At 57.4% G+C, this 15,832-nt stretch overlaps 1 protein-coding gene across 1 annotated transcript; it reads left to right on the forward strand.

The window, feature by feature from the left end:
* Positions 1-8,393: 8,393 nt before the first annotated feature.
* PPP1R14A (protein phosphatase 1 regulatory inhibitor subunit 14A) lies at positions 8,394-12,066 on the forward strand. Its single transcript, XM_051846692.2, has 4 exons — positions 8,394-8,839; positions 10,646-10,726; positions 11,149-11,181; positions 11,846-12,066. Exons 1-4 carry the CDS (start codon positions 8,588-8,590, stop codon positions 11,972-11,974), a joined length of 495 nt encoding a protein of 164 aa, XP_051702652.2. The 5' UTR covers positions 8,394-8,587; the 3' UTR covers positions 11,975-12,066.
* The last annotated feature ends 3,766 nt before the right edge of the window (positions 12,067-15,832 follow it).

Here is a 15,832-nt window from a genome sequence, read left to right on the forward strand (position 1 = left end):
ACACTTGGGACACCTGACTTCCTGCTTCTGCTTTTGCAGCTTTCTGCACATGCACACCGGGGAGGCGGCAGGTGATGGCTCAGGTCCCCGGGTCCATGCCTACTTCCCGGCTCCTGGCTTCAACCTAGCCCAGCCCTGTTTCAGGCATTTGGCGAAGGAACCAGTGGTTGGAAGATATCTCTCTCTCTCTCTCTCTCTCTCTAAAAAAAAAAAAAAAAAAAAAAAAAAAAAAAAAAAAAAAGTTATTTATTTGAGAGGCAGAGCCAGAGAGAGAGAGAGAATCTTCCATCCGCTGGTTCACTCCCCAGATGGCCGCAATGGTTGGAGCTGGGCTGATCCAAAGCCAGGAGCCAGGAGCTTCTTCCAGGTCTCCCACGCAGGTGCAGGGGCCCAAGCACTTGGGCCATCTTCCACTGCTTTCCCAGGCCACAGCAGAGAGCTGGATCGGAAGAAGAGCAGCCACAACTTGAACCAGCGCCCATATGGATTGGCAACATTGCAGGCGAAGGCTTAACCGGCTATGACAGCGCCGGGCCTCTCTCTTTTAACTAAAATTTAAAAAAAAAAAAAGTCTAACAGCTAATAAGCTTAAAAAAAAAAAGGAAAAGAAAAAAGAACCACTTATGCATGCATGCCATGAGGGAAATGATTTAGGGGCTGGGAAGGAAATGAGAGATCACTTGGATTGGGCGGTGGAGGGGGGCTCAGGGAGGGTGGGGAGGGCCAGACACCAAGCTTCACAATGGATCCATCCATGGTCAGGAGCAGCCAACCAGCCGTTCCAGGAGCTGGGGCCACTCCCACTGCGCGGCCTCCCTCCTGCTCCTGGGATACCTGAAGAGCATTAGCTGAGTTATCCAAACCATGTGTTTACATGAAACAGGGCTTCACACCAGCAACTGTAATCTCCCGCGGAGCTCCAGCTGTGAGGCCAAAGGTCTCTCTGGGCCCTGGAATCCCGAACCCCGCCCCCTCCCACTGAACCTCGGCTGGTGCACGAACCTGGGGGGGTGGTGGTGGTGGTAGTGGTGGTGGTGGTGGTGGTGGTGGTTAGGGGCAGGAGGGCGAGGCTGGGGAGAAAACACAGGAGTCCTCCCTCACTCGATCATTCCTTCACTCCTCCCTCCTCCACCCAAGATGAGCCAGGCACCCTGCTGGGAGCAGAGTAGACCTCCCTCCCTGGGGAGTGCAATGCACATATTTGGCCCCCAGCGGGTAATTTTTTAGTATATCTCTTGTCTGCCAGAAGATAATTTTCCAGAATAAAATTTTGTAAAAAAATCATTCTTGTATTTGTTAGTTTTAAAATAATAGTTTTAGGCCGGCGCCGCGGCTCACTAGGCTAATCCTCCGCCTAGCAGCGCCGGCACACCGGGTTCTAGTCCCGGTCGGGACGCCGGATTCTGTCCCTGTTGCCCCTCTTCCAGGCCAGCCCTCTGCTGTGGCCAGGGAGTGCAGTGGAGGATGGCCCAGGTGCTTGGGCCCTGCACCCCATGGGAGACCAGGAAAAGCACCTGACTCCTGGCTCCTGCCATCGGATCAGCACGGTGCGCCGGCCGCGGCGGCCATTGGAGGGTGAACCAACGGCAAAAGGAAGACCTTTCTCTCTGTCTCTCTGTCTCACACTGTCCACTTTGCCTGTCAAAAAAAAAAAATAATAATAATAGTTTTAAAAGAACAATTGGAGGCCGGTGCCGTGGCTCAATAGGCTAATCCTCCACCTTGCGGCGCCGGCACACCGGGTTCTAGTCCCGGTCGGGGCGCCGGATTCTGTCCCTGTTGCCCCTCTTCCAGGCCAGCTCTCTGCTGTGGCCCAGGAGTGCAGTGGAGGATGGCCCAGGTGCTTGGGCCCTGCACCCCATGGGAGACCAGGAAAAGCACCTGGCTCCTGGCTCCTGCCATCGGATCAGCGCGGTGCGCCGGCCACAGCGCGCCGGCCACGGCGGCCATTGGAGGGTGAACCAACGGCAAAAGGAAGACCTTTCTCTCTGTCTCTCTCTCTCACTGTCCACTCTGCCTGTCAAAAAAAAAAAAAAAAAGAACAATTGAAAGAGAATACTTTTCCTTTTTTTTTTTTTTTTTCAGATTTATTTGCTTATTTGAAAGGCAGAGTTACAGAGAGAGGGAAAGACAGAGAGAGATCTTCCATCTGTTGATTTACTCCCCAAATGGCCACAATGGCCAGGCTTGGGCCAGGCTAAAGCCAGGAGCCAGGAGCTTCTTCCAGGTCTCCCCTTGAGCCATCTTCCACTGCTTTCCCAGGCCGTTAGCAGGGCGCCCATATGGGATGCTGGCGGCACAGGCAGAGGCTCAACCCCCTATGCCACGCGACTTTACCCTCTACTCCACAGCGCCGCCCCAGAATCAGACTTCCTAATTCCGTAAAATAGAATGAACGTTCTAGTAGGCTGAGCAGAAAGGGTTGGTTCTATAGACAGAGAAAGCAGAAACAAAAGAACAAAAAGCCAGTTGATCATTTCAAAGTTATTTGCCTTGTAAGGCTAAGGCAGGGACACAGAACAATAGAAAGATAACGGATTGGTGAAAGTCAGACTGTTCCAGATTCCTTCTTTTGTGGAAGGATTAGTGTCATGGTCACTGGCCTGTTTCTTCCCAGTCCTGATTTCTGGAATGTCAGACACACAGCTGTGCATTTCAGCTCGGAGCTCCAGCACGAACAACCCGGTTTTTAGCGCTATCTGTTTGGGACCCCATGCAGGGACTTTTCCAGAGCAGTGTTCTCCTGTAGCTTTTTATTTTATATTTCAAAGATTTATCTATTGCCCATGCCTACATGGGGAGTGAACCAGCAGATGAAAGATATCTCTCTCTCTCTCTCTCTCTCTCTCTCTCTCTCCCTCTCTAACTCTGACTTTCAAATAAATAAATAAACCTTTACAGAAAAGATGTGCTTATTTATTTATTAGAGCAACAGGGGCCGGCACAGTGGCACAGCAGTTTAAACCCCTGGGCCTGCAGTACCAGCATCCCATATGGACTCAGGTTTGAGTCCCGGCTACTTCTCTTCCAATCCAGCTCCCTGCTAATGCACCTGGGAAAGCAGCGGAAGATGACCCAAGTCCTTGGGTCCCTGTGCCCATGTGGGAGACTCAGAAGAAGCTCCTGGGCTGACGCCGCGGCTCAATAGGCTAATCCTCTGCCTTGCGGTGCTGGCACAGCAGGTTCTAATCCCGGTCGGGGCACCAGATTCTGTCCTGGTTGCCCCTCTTCCAGGCCAGCTCTCTGCTGTGGCCAGGGAGTGCAGTGGAGGATGGCCCAAGTACCTGGGCCCTGCACCCCATGGGAGACCAGGAGAAGTACCTGGCTCCTGCCATTGGATCAGCGCGGTGCGCCAGCCGCAGCGCGCCGGCCGCGGCGGCCATTGGAGGGTAAACCAATGGCAAAGGAAGACCTTTCTCTCTGTCTCTCTCTCTTACTGTCCACTCTGCCTGTCCAAAAAAAAAAAAAAAAAAAAAAAAAAAAAGAGAGAGAGAGAAGAAGCTCCTGGCTCCTGGCTTTGGATCAGCTCAACTCCAGCTGTTGCAACCATTTGGGGAGTGAACTAGTAGATGGAAGACCTCTCTCTCTCTCTCTCTCTCTCTCTCTCTGCCCCCCCACCCCCGGCTCTTTGTAACTCTGTCTTTCAAGTAAATAAAATAAATTAAAAAAAAAAAAAAACAACAGAACAACAGATAGATAAAAAGAAAAAAGAAAGACTTCCATACACTGGTTCATGGTCAGGCTGAAGCCAGGAGCCAGGAACTCCATCTGGGTCTCCCACGTGGGTGGCGGGGCCCAAGCACTACAGCCTGCTACCTCCAGGATGCCTGTTAGCAGGAAGCTGGAGTCTGAAGTGCAGGCAGTCTGCTATAGGATACAGGCACCCCAGGCAGTATCTTCACTGCTGTACCCAACGGCAGGCCCTGTTATTTTAATTCAACAAGAGATAGCCCTCAAATTCAGAAAAATACATGTTCTACATAGAGATGCAAGTTTGCCCTTACCAAATAAAACATTATACCTTGCCATTCCCTCTCTGTTGCACGGTCTTAGTTTAAAGACAAGGGGTAGGCAGTGCGGGTACAACGGGGGGAGCTGCTGCTCGGGCTGCCCGCGCGCCATGTGCAGTGCCAGTCAGTAGCCCAGCTCCTCTGCAGCCCCAACCCAGCTTCCTGCAAGTGCACCGGGGAGGCGACAGGCGATGGTCCAAGAACTTGGATTCCTGCCACCCACGTGGGAGACCCAGATGGCGTTCCTGGCCCAGCCCCAGATGTTGCAGGGATTTGGGGGTGAACCAGCAGATAGAAGAGTTCACTCCTGTCACTTTGCTTTTTCTATAATAAATAAATAAATATTTTTTTTAAAAGTTAAAACATAGGGCTGGCACCGTGACTCACTTGGATAATCCTCTGCCTGCGGCGCCGGCACTCCGGGTTCTAGACCCGGTTGGGGCACCGGGTACTAGTCCCAGTTGCTCCTCTTCCAATCCACTCTTTGCTGTGGCCCAGCTGGGCAGTGGAGGATGGCCCATGTGCTTGGGCCCTGCACCCGCATGGGAGACCAGGAGAAGCACCTGGCTCCTGGCTTTGGATCAGCGCAGCATGCCAGCCATAACGGCCAGTAGGGGAGTGAACCAACAGAAGGAAGACCTCTCTCTCACTGTCTATAACTCTCTCTCTGTCTCTCTCTCTCACTAACTCTGCCTGTCAAAAAATTTTTAAAAAGTAAAAAAAAAAGTTAAGACATGAACTTCACAGGAATATACAGAACAACAGAATAGCTTGATCCTTACCATGATTACGCTATCATTTTTATTTTTGATATATCATAAATGCAAGAATATGGATAATCACAGAGTTTAGAGACTCAAGATGTGTCTATTGCAAGCCCGAATGATTTCAAATTGTTAAGAATTTATATTTTTTAAGATTTATTTTATTTATTTCTAAAGCAGGGTTACAGACAGCGGAAGACAGAGATCTTCCACCTGCTGATTCATTCCCCCAAATGGCGGGGACCCCACATGGATGCAGGGGCTCAAGCACTTGGGCCACCTTCTGCTGCCTTCCCAGGTGCATTAACAGGAAGCTGGATTGGAAGTGGAATGGCCAGGACTGGAACCGGTGCCCATATGGGATGCTGGCATTGCAGGTGGTGGCTTAACCCACTGCACCACAATGCTGGCCAAGAAAAACTTCTTTTCAAAATGAACACAAGTAGCTGCGTTTCTATATTAACTTGCCTCCAGGAGCTCGTGGCAAACATACGTTAGGGCAGCCCCCATGTTCACACCCGGTAGAACTCCCTGTTGGGAGTATGAGCAGGACCTGGGCCTTGCTTCTAACCTGCACAGCATGGCAAAGAGAAGCAATGTGGCTATGCCAGTCTCCACCTTACCTACTGGGAAGACAGAAACCTGTCTGGCTGTAGGGGAGTCGGTAGCCGCACTGTAGGAGGACTCATGCAGAGGGGCGTATGGCAGGGGCCTGTGTGCAGTGGCTTCTGGCAGCCAAGGCGGGCCCTGGTTGACAGCCAGCAAGAAAACAGAGACCTCCTCCTTGAGGTCTGCATCGTGGTGCAGTGGGTTTAGCCACCACCTGGTTGAGTCCTGGTTGCTCTGCTTTCCATCCGGCCCCCTGCTAATATTCCTGGGAAAGCAGCAGAAGCTGCCCCTGCCACTCACATGGGAGACCGGATGAAGCTCCTGGCTCCTGGCTTCAGCCTGGCCCAGCCCTGGCTGCTGTTGGCCATTTGGGGAGTGAACCAGCAGATGGAAGACCTCTCTCTCTCTCTCTCCTTCGAATAAATAATAAAAACATTTTTTAAATAAAAAAGACCTCATCCCTACAAGTAGCTTTTTGCCCAGGCGAGCCCCCTGCCCTGATGACTGGGCTAGATCTGGAACCACGGTGAGATGGAGATTGCACACAGGGGCGGCTTGAAGCTCCTAAAGTTGTGCTAACTTGATATGCCTCATGACAGGAAAACACTAAGATACAATGTTTACTAGGGGATAGAAAAACACTAAGATACAATGTTTCCTATGGGATAGGGTAATAAAAATGTCTGAGGTTAAGCTTACATGTGTATTATTAAACCTGGACAGAATTCCATCCGTTGTTTAGAAAGCAGAGGAACAAAACATTTCCTCCTGCCGGGGGTGGCTAGATGATTCTTCCATGGGCACTGCTCACAGTTGCCAGCTCTCATAAAAAGGAGCGAATGACATAGAGTGTTAGGAAGTAGCCGGTGTTACAGCTAAGGCGGAGGCAGCTCAGGGCCAGGGGAGCTGCACTACGAAGTGAGCCCTCCCATCATCCCAAGCGAGTGATGGATGGAAAGGGGCTGAGAAGCGACCACACCTCGCACAGCTTCAACTGCTCAGCCAAGTTTATTTATTTATTTGAGAGGTAGAGTTACAGACAGTAAGAGAGAAAGGTCTTCCATCTGTTGATTCACGCCCCAAATGGCTGCAACGGCTGGAGCTGTGGAGATCTGAAGCCAGGAGCTTTTTCTGGGTCTCCCAGGCGAGTGCAGGGGCCTAAGCACTTGGGCCATCTTCTACTGCTCTCCCAGGCCATAGCAGATTGGAAGAGGAGCAGCCGGGACTAGAACCGGCACCCATATAGGATGCAGGCACCGCAGGCAGAGGATTAACCTACTGTGCCACGGTGCCGGCCCCTAGGGCTGTGGGTCTTTAAGAAACATAACAGCTGTGTTGAGCTAAAATTCACATACCGTATAACTCACCCTTTTGAAGCACAGTCAGTGCTGTTTCACTCCCCAGAAAGCCCACAATAGCTGACACCAGGAGCCTGCAACTCCCACCTGGTGGCAGGGACTGCCATCACTCCAGCCTCCCAGGGCCTGGATCAGCAAGAAGCCAGACACGGGAGCGCAGTCAGGACTCAAAACCAGCTCTGTGATCTGGGTGCGGCCATCTCAGACACTGTCCCGACTGCTACGCCAAATGCCCGCCCTGCTGGGTCTCTTGAGAAATTGCCAGTGTTTTCCACTGACCAGTTTTCAGTCCCTTCATCAATGTGTAAGAGTTGTAAACTCTCAAAACCCTTGCCAACATTTGTTATTTTGTCCTTTTAAAAAACTACAGGGGCCGGCACTGTGGCATGGCAGGTGAGGCTGCTGCCTGCAGTGCTGGCATCCCACACGGGCGTGATTCAAGTCCCAGCTGCTCCACTTCATATCCAGCTCTCTGCTATGACCTGGGAAAGCAGTAGAAGATGGCCCAACTCCTTGGGCCCCTGCACCTGTGTGGGAGACAAGGAAGAAGCTCCTGGCTCCTGGTTTTAGATCGTTGTAGACATCTGGGGAGTGAACCAGGCGATGGAAGTCCTCTCTCTCTCTCTCTCTGCCTCTGCCTCTCTTTAACTCTGCCTTCCAAATAAATAAATCTTTTAAAAAAAATTACAGTCACGGGGGCTGGCACTGTGGCATAGAAGGTTAAGCCTCCACTTGCTGCACCAGCATCCCATATGGGCTTCCTTGCTGATGGCCTGGGAAAGCAGGGAAGATGGCCTACGTGCTTGGGCCCCTGCACCCATGTGGAGACACAGAAGAAGCTCCTGGCTCCTAGCTTCATATTGGCTCAGCTCTGGCCATTGCAGGCATTTTGGGGAATGAACCAGTGAATGGAAGATTCTCTCTCTCTCTCCCTCTCTGTAACTCTTTCAAATAAATAAAATATTTTCAAAAATAAAAAATATTATTCGAAAGACAGTAACAGAAGGGATGGGGGAGACAGAGAGGGATAGAGAGAGAGAAAGAATCTTCCATCTGCTGGTTCACTCCCCAAAAGTGAATTGCTGGGACTGGGGAACAGGCTGAAGCCAGGAGCTTCCTCTGGGTCTCCCACGTGCGTGCAGGGGCCCAGGTACTCGGGTCATCCTCCACCATCTTACCTGGTGCATCAACAGGAGGCTGGATGGGACGCGGAGCAGCCGGGACCCCGGTGTTGCAGGCAGCGGGCTTCACGCGGCGCCACAGCGCCTGTCCGCCCACAGCCCCAAGCAGGCACAGCAGGACGTTCTGTGCTGATTGCGCTTGCTGTCCGCGCCACGCAAACGTGGCCTCCGAGACTCCTGGGCTTGCCTTTTGTTCGTGGGTCTGTGCCCAATGTCCAGTGCCCACCCAGGACGGTGTGCGGCAGAGCAGGCGCCCAGGGCACTCGTGTTCGCGAGCACAGCGAGCTGGTGGGGAGGTGGATGCACGAGGGACTGAACGGGCGAACCAACAAACGATGGCTCAGGGAGGGACCCGTGGCGTGACCGCTCGCCGGGAGCGCGGCGCGGGGACGCCTGTGCCGCCCCCCGTGGCCGCCAGAGGGCGTGGGCACGGCTCGGTCCCCGTCTGTCCCAGGACCCCGCCCCGCGGCATCCAGGCCCCGGAGCCCCAACCGCCGGCGCTTATCCTAAGGCTCCCGGGCCCCGCCCATGCCTGAACCCGGTGGGCTTCGAGCCAGCGCAGTGGCCTCTCGGTCGGCAGGCGGGGAAACTGAGGCCAGGGCGTGCGGAGCTGGCCCGACCCCGCCCCCGGCCGGCCCCGCCCCGGCCCGTAAGAGGCACCCCGGATGCGCGGCGAAGGCGCACAGCGCGCGGCGCGGGGCCGGCCGGCGGAGGGGATGGCAGCGCAGCGGCTGGGCAAGCGGGTGCTGAGCAAGCTGCAGGCTCCCTCGCGGGCCCGCGGGCCGGGGGGCAGCCCCGGGGGGCTGCAGAAACGGCACGCGCGTGTCACCGTCAAGTACGACCGGCGCGAGCTGCAGCGGCGGCTGGACGTGGAGAAGTGGATCGACGGGCGCTTGGAGGAGCTGTACCGCGGCAGGGTGAGGCGGGGGTGGGGGTGGGGGACGGGGTTCTGCAGACCTGCGCTCCTGGGGCCCCTGGGTGCACGCTCGCTGGTGCGCACGCGGCAGGACACACCGCCCATCCGCCGGGTCATCCGGCCTGACCGCGCGCCCCACCGCACACCTGACCCCCCAGACCAGGGCCAGGGGTTCAGCAGGGAGGTGAGGAGGCAAAGCTGAGGCCAGAGGCCGGCATCAGGAGAAAGGGTGGGGGAGTCGGGAAGTCAGACAGCCGGGGTGACAGGGAAGAAACACAGCCACTCCGCGCGCGCACAGCACAGGAAACAACAGTTGCAGACGCAGCTACAGCCAGACACAAACTCCCAGGGACGCTTCTGGTCCACACCTGGTTGCAGCTGTGGACACAACAGCACAGGCCACGGACGCACAACACAGCAACCACGCAGGAACACACACGACTCCCAGCCCAGCTCCTCACAGGCGCAGCAGCTGGAGCGGCAGACAACCACAGGCGAGGACAGCTACCCTGGGCGCACACAAAGGGGCTCCAGCTGTGACCAACCAGGAAGTCCTGCACAAGGGGCTCTGATCAGCCAGGACCAGCACAGGGACAGGCCCTGGCCACGGGTCAGCCCCCCCCCCCCACACACAGCCCAAGCTCCAGCCTCACATGGCTGCTTCAAAAATTTCGTGGAAAATGGAATGTGCATGGAGACTATTTGGAAATTGGTTTTCCGTTGATAGGCATTTTCCACGCGGCTTTCGAAGGCCCCCAGTGCATGGACAGACACAAACTTCATCGCTGTTTGAAGTCATGCTGGGGGGGGGGTAAAGCTGGCCCCCACAGTCCCACTGCCTCTGTTCTCACACGCGTGTGCGTTCACTGAGTCGCTGGGGATTGGTGGCCTCCCGAGAGGTCATCCCCAGGGTGGGCACTGCCGGACACACGGCAGTGAGACAGAGGAGACGAAGCCCACGGCACCCCGGCAGTCCTGGGCCCTGAGCATCGAGCCGTGGTTCCGAGCTGTGGTTCGGATGCAGCCCGGCTCATCAGACACCCCAAACCCAGCCGCTGCTGCCGCCCCACAGCCCACAGCAGCATGTCAGCAGTGGGTGGGGGAGTCTGAAGCCATAGGGGCCGCCCGCTGAGGACAGCTGGGTCCTGTCCCCAGCAGCCATCCTGAGCCAGCTTCCTTCGGGGCCACTGCCCCAAGAGGCCACTCAGCATCCGGCTCTGTGCCGCTGCGAGCCCAGAGCTCAAGCCTAGGGCCCCTGGTGGTCCCCTGCCTGCACTCACTCAGGCTGCCCTTTGGCCCCGGGGCGGGGGGTTGGCCCTGAGCCCTCCCCACCCTTCCGGTCTCCAGGGGGCAGGGGTGCTCCTTCGGGCTCTGGCCTGCTCGCACCCCCCCCCCCCGCCCCCACCCCGCACCTAGTGCTGAGACTTTTCCTTGAAAGGACAGAAGCCAGCCCCTCTCCTGAATCCCAGAATCTGACATTCCAGGACTCGATCAGGCCTGTTTTCCCTGTGGGAACAGAGCCAAGAGGAGAGACCCGTGCCAGCCCCGAGGCTCCTGGGACTCACAGGCCCAGGCATTGGGCTGGTGCTGGGCCCAAGGCCTCCATGGACCCATCTGTCACCCCTCCCCCAACTCCCAGCTGTCCTGCCTTGGCGGCGCTGTCCCTGACTGCCACATTATGGTTCCTGAGCCCGCCAGCTGGGCCCTGGGGCCGGCCGCTGAGCTCCCTGGACAAAGACGGGGAGGGAGGGAGGATGGGAGGGGAAGGGGACCTGACCACAGTCCCCCACCCTACTCCCGGCCTTAGGAGGCAGCCATGCCTGATGAGGTCAACATTGACGAGCTGTTGGAATTGGAGAGCGAGGAGGAGAGAAGCCGGAAAATCCAGGTAGGTGGGGGGCAGAGCTGCCCCCCAGAGGAGCCCTCGGTTGCCCCACACAACCCTGCGAGGCAGGCGTTCATGCTCCAACAGCAAGCTCAGGCCCAGAGAGGTTTCGCCGCCTGCCCCGGGTCGCACAGCTCCAAAGGTGCGGAGTTGGGCAGTACGGCCTCTGGGTCTTTGCTCCAGCGGCCTCTGCTCTCCTGGGTTTACAGGAGGCTGTGTGACCTTCTCACCTCCTGGGGACACAGTGACCTAATCCTGCTCCGCTCACTCTGAGACCCTCAGACTGGGCAGTCCACCCTGCAGTCTGACTTTCATTTCTCCTGCTGCCTTGGGGCTCTGCTGGGAAAGGTTGGCCATGGCAAGGCGTAGGTGTGAATTATTTACTGTATTTTTTTTTGTTTATTTTCCGGGGGCTGGTTGCTTAGGGACTCCTGAAGTCCTGCACGAACCCCACAGAGGTGAGTCCCCCTGGCCCCCCTCCTGCCCCCCGTAGACGTCCCTGGGCCCCAGCACCCGCCAGGCTGTGGGAACATTGGGCAGCCCCCCTCCTCTCCCCTCCCCCCTCCCCATCTGCCGCGGGAACTCCTCCCCCTCCCCCATCTCAGCCTCTGCCTGCCACAGGCCCACCCTCCCAGCGCGCTCTCTCCCCGCCACCTCTCTCAGGGGCCCGGCATCCTCGCTGGCCCTGAAACCCAGCCGCCCAGCCTCCCACTTCCTTCCCTGCTTTAAAAGGGAAAAATATTCATGTTTCTCCGCGGGGCCCTGGGCGCCCGCGGGACAAACGTCACTGCGTGTCTGCCCTGGAGCCGGCTCAGGCCCGGGTCTCTGGGGACCCTCCTGGTCATCTCCCGGGTCGAATACGCTCTCCTCGTCCCTGTGTGCGTCTCTGACCCAGAGTTAGCGTCTGAGCCTCTGCCGATGGGTCCCTCTCCCTCTGTCTCCCCCATCTGTCCGTCCTGCCCATCTCTCTGGTCCCCAGCTCTCTCTCCCCTCCCCTCGCTGACCCGGAAGCAGAAGGAGGGGCCCAGCCGGGGTGGGGAGGTGGAGGGACACTGGGCTGGGTGGGGCCAGGGTGCCCGCCTCCCCGCATTCTCAGCTCCCGCACCCCCACCCCGCCTGCAGGACTTCGTCCAGGAGCTGCTGGCCAAGCTGCGGGGTCTCCACAAGCAGCCAGGCCTCCGCAAGCCCAGCCCCTCGGATGACGGCAGCCTGAGCCCCCAGCAGGACCGAGCCCGGACCGCGCCCCCCTGACCCCAGCACCCGCCGCTGCGGCCCCTCCCCCTCGGCGCTCCCGCCGCCCCCGGCTTGTTTCCGAGTTGTACTTAATGGTTCTGCAACAATAACACCGAGTGGCTGTGTCTCCTCTGCCCCGGCGCCCACCTCCCTTCCCTCCCACCCTCCCACCCTCCCTCCAGCTGTGGCCTGGCTCCCACGGGGCCAGAGAGCCTGAGAGCGCGGGGCCCTGGGGCCTCACATCCTGTCCTCACGCCCCCGCCAGCAGCGCCACTGCGGGGATGACCCCTGGGCCGGGGAGACGCACATGGTCACGCAGCCAACGCCTCACTCCATCCTGGATTGGGCGCTGTCTGTGTGTGCTCGGGGCAGCCATTGGGATCAAGGCCACAGAGATGAACAGAAACGGCCCCTAGCACCCCAGTGCTTGTCCCCCGATGGGGAAAAAGGGCCCTAGAGTGGCCAGTGCCCAGGGGTCCATGATTCTTGGGAGCTGAGGGGGTGGGAGGAGCCACTCATTCTTGGAGTAGTAAGGAAATCCTGGAGGGCTTCCCAAAGGAAGAGACGTTAAGGTGGGGCCTTGAAGAATGCACAGAAATGTGTATGACATGGAACCACTCACACTGGAGGACTCTGGCCTAGTGGGTGGTGGGGTTGATAACTGGCCGAGCCAGAGAAAACACCGGATATTGGCAGGGCTGTCCACCAATCAGGATGGGCAGCATTCCCGTCTCCCCTCCCCACCGGAGCTGAGGGGTGAGCCGGTCCGGCTGGAGTAGGCCTGGGCGCCGGAAGTGAGTAGTGGCTGTTTACTAGAAACCATGGAACTAGTTCCATGTTTTAACAGCAGGCCTGGGTGTCCCGGTTCCGGGCAGTCAAGAGGTACAGCTGGGCTGTGACTGTGCCTAGGCCTGGGGCGGGCCGGAGCTGTGGTCTCAGCTCCACTGTGGTGGGGACCCCATCCCCACCAGGGTTGCCCCCCCCCCCCCAGAGGGAGTGGTCTGAGCCCTTGTGTGGCAGGAACAGGAAGAGCACCAGGCCCCTCCCCTCCATGCAAATATACAAGGGCTTCCCGACATTCCTGGAGGGCCACTTGAGATACCCACATCCCACAGCAGTGGGCCTGGGTTCAAGTCCAGTTTCCCGCTGATGCACCCCCTGGGAGGCAGCAGGTACCCAGGTCCCTGCACCCCCGAGGTGGGAGATTGGATCAGTCCACAGCAGCTCCTGGCTGTTGTGGGCATTTGGGGAGTGAACCAGCAGATGGGTATAAATTACTGCCCTGCCCTCTCTCTCTCTGCCTTTCAAATAAATAAGTTTATGGAAATACAGAATTAAAAGGTAAGCTTATTTCGGTGCAAAAATGTGTTGGGGGTAGGCACTGTGGTGCAGTGGTTAGGTCTCTGCTTGGAGTGCCTGCCTCTTAGAGTCCCAGCTGTTCTATTCCCCATCTCTGCTAAGGCGCCTGGGAAGGCGGCAGAAGATGGCCCAAGTGCTTGGGCCCCTGCCACCCACGTGCCACGGGAGAGACGCGGATGGAGTTCCTGGCTCCTGGCTTCAGCCTGGCCCGGTGAATGCCAAGTTCATTCTCTCCCTCTGTCACTTATTTTGAAATAAGCAAGTGCATGCCACTTTAAAGGTATTTTGAAATGCACGCGGTTTCTGCATAACACGCATTCCCGTGGGCTTTCTGCAGCCCCCTGGTGCGGTGCGTGAATGCGGGGATGGTACAGCTGGGCTGTGACTGGGCCGAGTGACCATCTTCTGGCGTCCCCCCGCTGGGCCCCGGCCTGGGGACTCCTGTACTTCCCTCCCACAGAACCTGCTTTTGGTTCCTCATCTCCGTGGGGGCAGCAGACGCACGGAGCCTGGGGTGCTGACAACGTGCGGGGCCCCTCGGTACCTTCAGTTGGAGAATGGGCGACTTCACAGGAAACCGAGGCCCAGACTGGGGGTGTCGCTCAACAAAGTACACAGCTGGGGAATGGGGAGTTCCATCGCAGGCACTGTGACTGCAGAGCCCAACTATTTAACCCTTACCCTGCCGGGGCGCTGCAACCTAGAGCAATGGGTATTCGGTAACGGGAGGAGAATGTCTAGTTCATACTAAAGTGTCGCTGACTGCTCACAACGCTCTGAGATAAGTCTGTCCGAAAGGCAATACACGGAGAGCAACGGAAGAACGAGAGACTCCAGCCGGGGGTCGGGAAGCTGTGCCACAGCCGTCTGTGCTGCTTCCTAGCTGTGTGACCCGAGTGAGTCCCTTGCCCCCTCTCCATGTCTCAGCCCCCATCTGCACACGGAGAAGAGGTTAGAGCAGTCTCTACTTCCTAGGGTGCTCCTGAGGCTTTAAATGCTGTTGCACAGACTAGGGCTGCACCCGGTAAGCCCTGTTCGCAGCTGCATCACCAGGAGACGGGTGTCGGCCCTTAGCTCCTACAGCTGCCATCCCCGGCCCCCAGGATGTCCCCTGGGGCAGGCATCTGGTGCAGCAGGTAAGACTCAACTTGGGGGTCGGCACTGTGCCATAGCAGGTGAAGGTGCCGCCTGCGACACTGGCAGCTCATACAGGTGCTCGTTCAAGTCCTGGCTGCTCCACTCCCCATCTAGCTCCCTGCGAATGGCCTGGGAAAAGCAGCAGCAGATGGCCCAAGTAGTTGGACATCTGGCACCTACACGGGAGACCCCAAAGAAGCTCCTGGTCCAGCCCTGGCCGTTGCGGCCATCGGAGTGAACAGGCAGATGGAGGATCCGTGTGTATGTGTGTGTGTGTGTTCTCTCTGTAACTCTGCCTTTCAAATAAAGTAATCTTTTAAAAAAGATTTATTTATTTGAGGGGCAGAGTTATAGAGAGGGAGAGACACACAGAGAGAGATGTTCTATCCACTGGTTCCCTCTCCAAATGGCATGACAGTCAGGGCTGGGTCAGGCAGGAGCCAGGTGCTTCTTCCCAGTCTCCCACGTGGGTGCAGGGGCCCCAGGATTTGGGCCATCTTTTACTGCTTTTTCAGGTGCATTAACAGAGAACTGGATTGGAAATGGAGCAGCTGGGACTCAAACTGGGGACCATTTGGGATGCCTGCATCGCAGGCAGTAGCTTTATCTGCTACGCCACAGCGCCAGCCTCATTTTTTCGAAAGATTCCACTTGGGAAACCACATTCCACTTTGGAGTGCCTGGACTTGAGCCCTGGCTCACTTCCGATTCCAGCTTCCTGCTAATGGGCACCCTGCTAATGGCTCAAGTGCTTGGGCCCCTGCCATCTCTGTGGGAGACCTGGCCCAGATCTGGGTCCCCGCCTCAGGCCTGGCCCAGCTCTAGCTGTCATGGGCATTTAGAGTGACCCAGCAGATGAAAAATGTCTCTCGCTCTGCCTTTCAAATAAACAAACAACAATGTCCCTGGGGCACCCTGAATCACAGGCTGGGACAGCCCAAGGCGCTGAGCACAAAGGCCAGCGCTCCCCCCAGCCTGCGGTCAGACAACTCTCCCCTCCTACTCCCACTCCAGGCTCTGTCCGCCGGCTTCCCGCTTCCTCTTTTCTGCAAAAGCCGCCATTTGCATCCATTTCTTGGAATCATCCTGCCATTGGTTTCTGCAGCTACAAGCCAGCGTGGATCCCCTCTCCAGCGCCGCGTAGCCAGGGCCGACCCCCAACACCGCCCCGGCCCACCCCAGACAAGGCAAACGGCCTCGCTGAGACGGTCGCCGACTTCTCACGTCCGGCCCACACTCCGCCACCCTCGGAACATCTGCTCCTGGCCCGCGTCGAGCGGCGCGGGGCGCACGGCACGCGCGGGTGCGGTCCCCGCGCGCCCCAGAGCCGCCTTCCCTGGGTGCCGGGCCCTGGGTGCGGACGCGGGCATTCCGCGCCCC

This window comes from Oryctolagus cuniculus, chromosome 18, assembly GCF_964237555.1.
Source record: "Oryctolagus cuniculus chromosome 18, mOryCun1.1, whole genome shotgun sequence".
NCBI classification, from domain to species: Eukaryota; Metazoa; Chordata; class Mammalia; order Lagomorpha; family Leporidae; genus Oryctolagus; species Oryctolagus cuniculus.

Excerpts from the sequence above, each read along its gene's own strand:
- PPP1R14A (XM_051846692.2), top strand. The coding sequence starts at position 8,588 with ATGCGCGGCGAAGGCGCACAGCGCGCGGCGCGGGGCCGGCCGGCGGAG. Across the intron at positions 10,727-11,148 it reads AGAGAAGCCGGAAAATCCAG|GGACTCCTGAAGTCCTGCAC; the intron begins GTAGGTGGGGGG and ends CTGGTTGCTTAG. Across the intron at positions 11,182-11,845 it reads CCTGCACGAACCCCACAGAG|GACTTCGTCCAGGAGCTGCT; the intron begins GTGAGTCCCCCT and ends CCCCGCCTGCAG.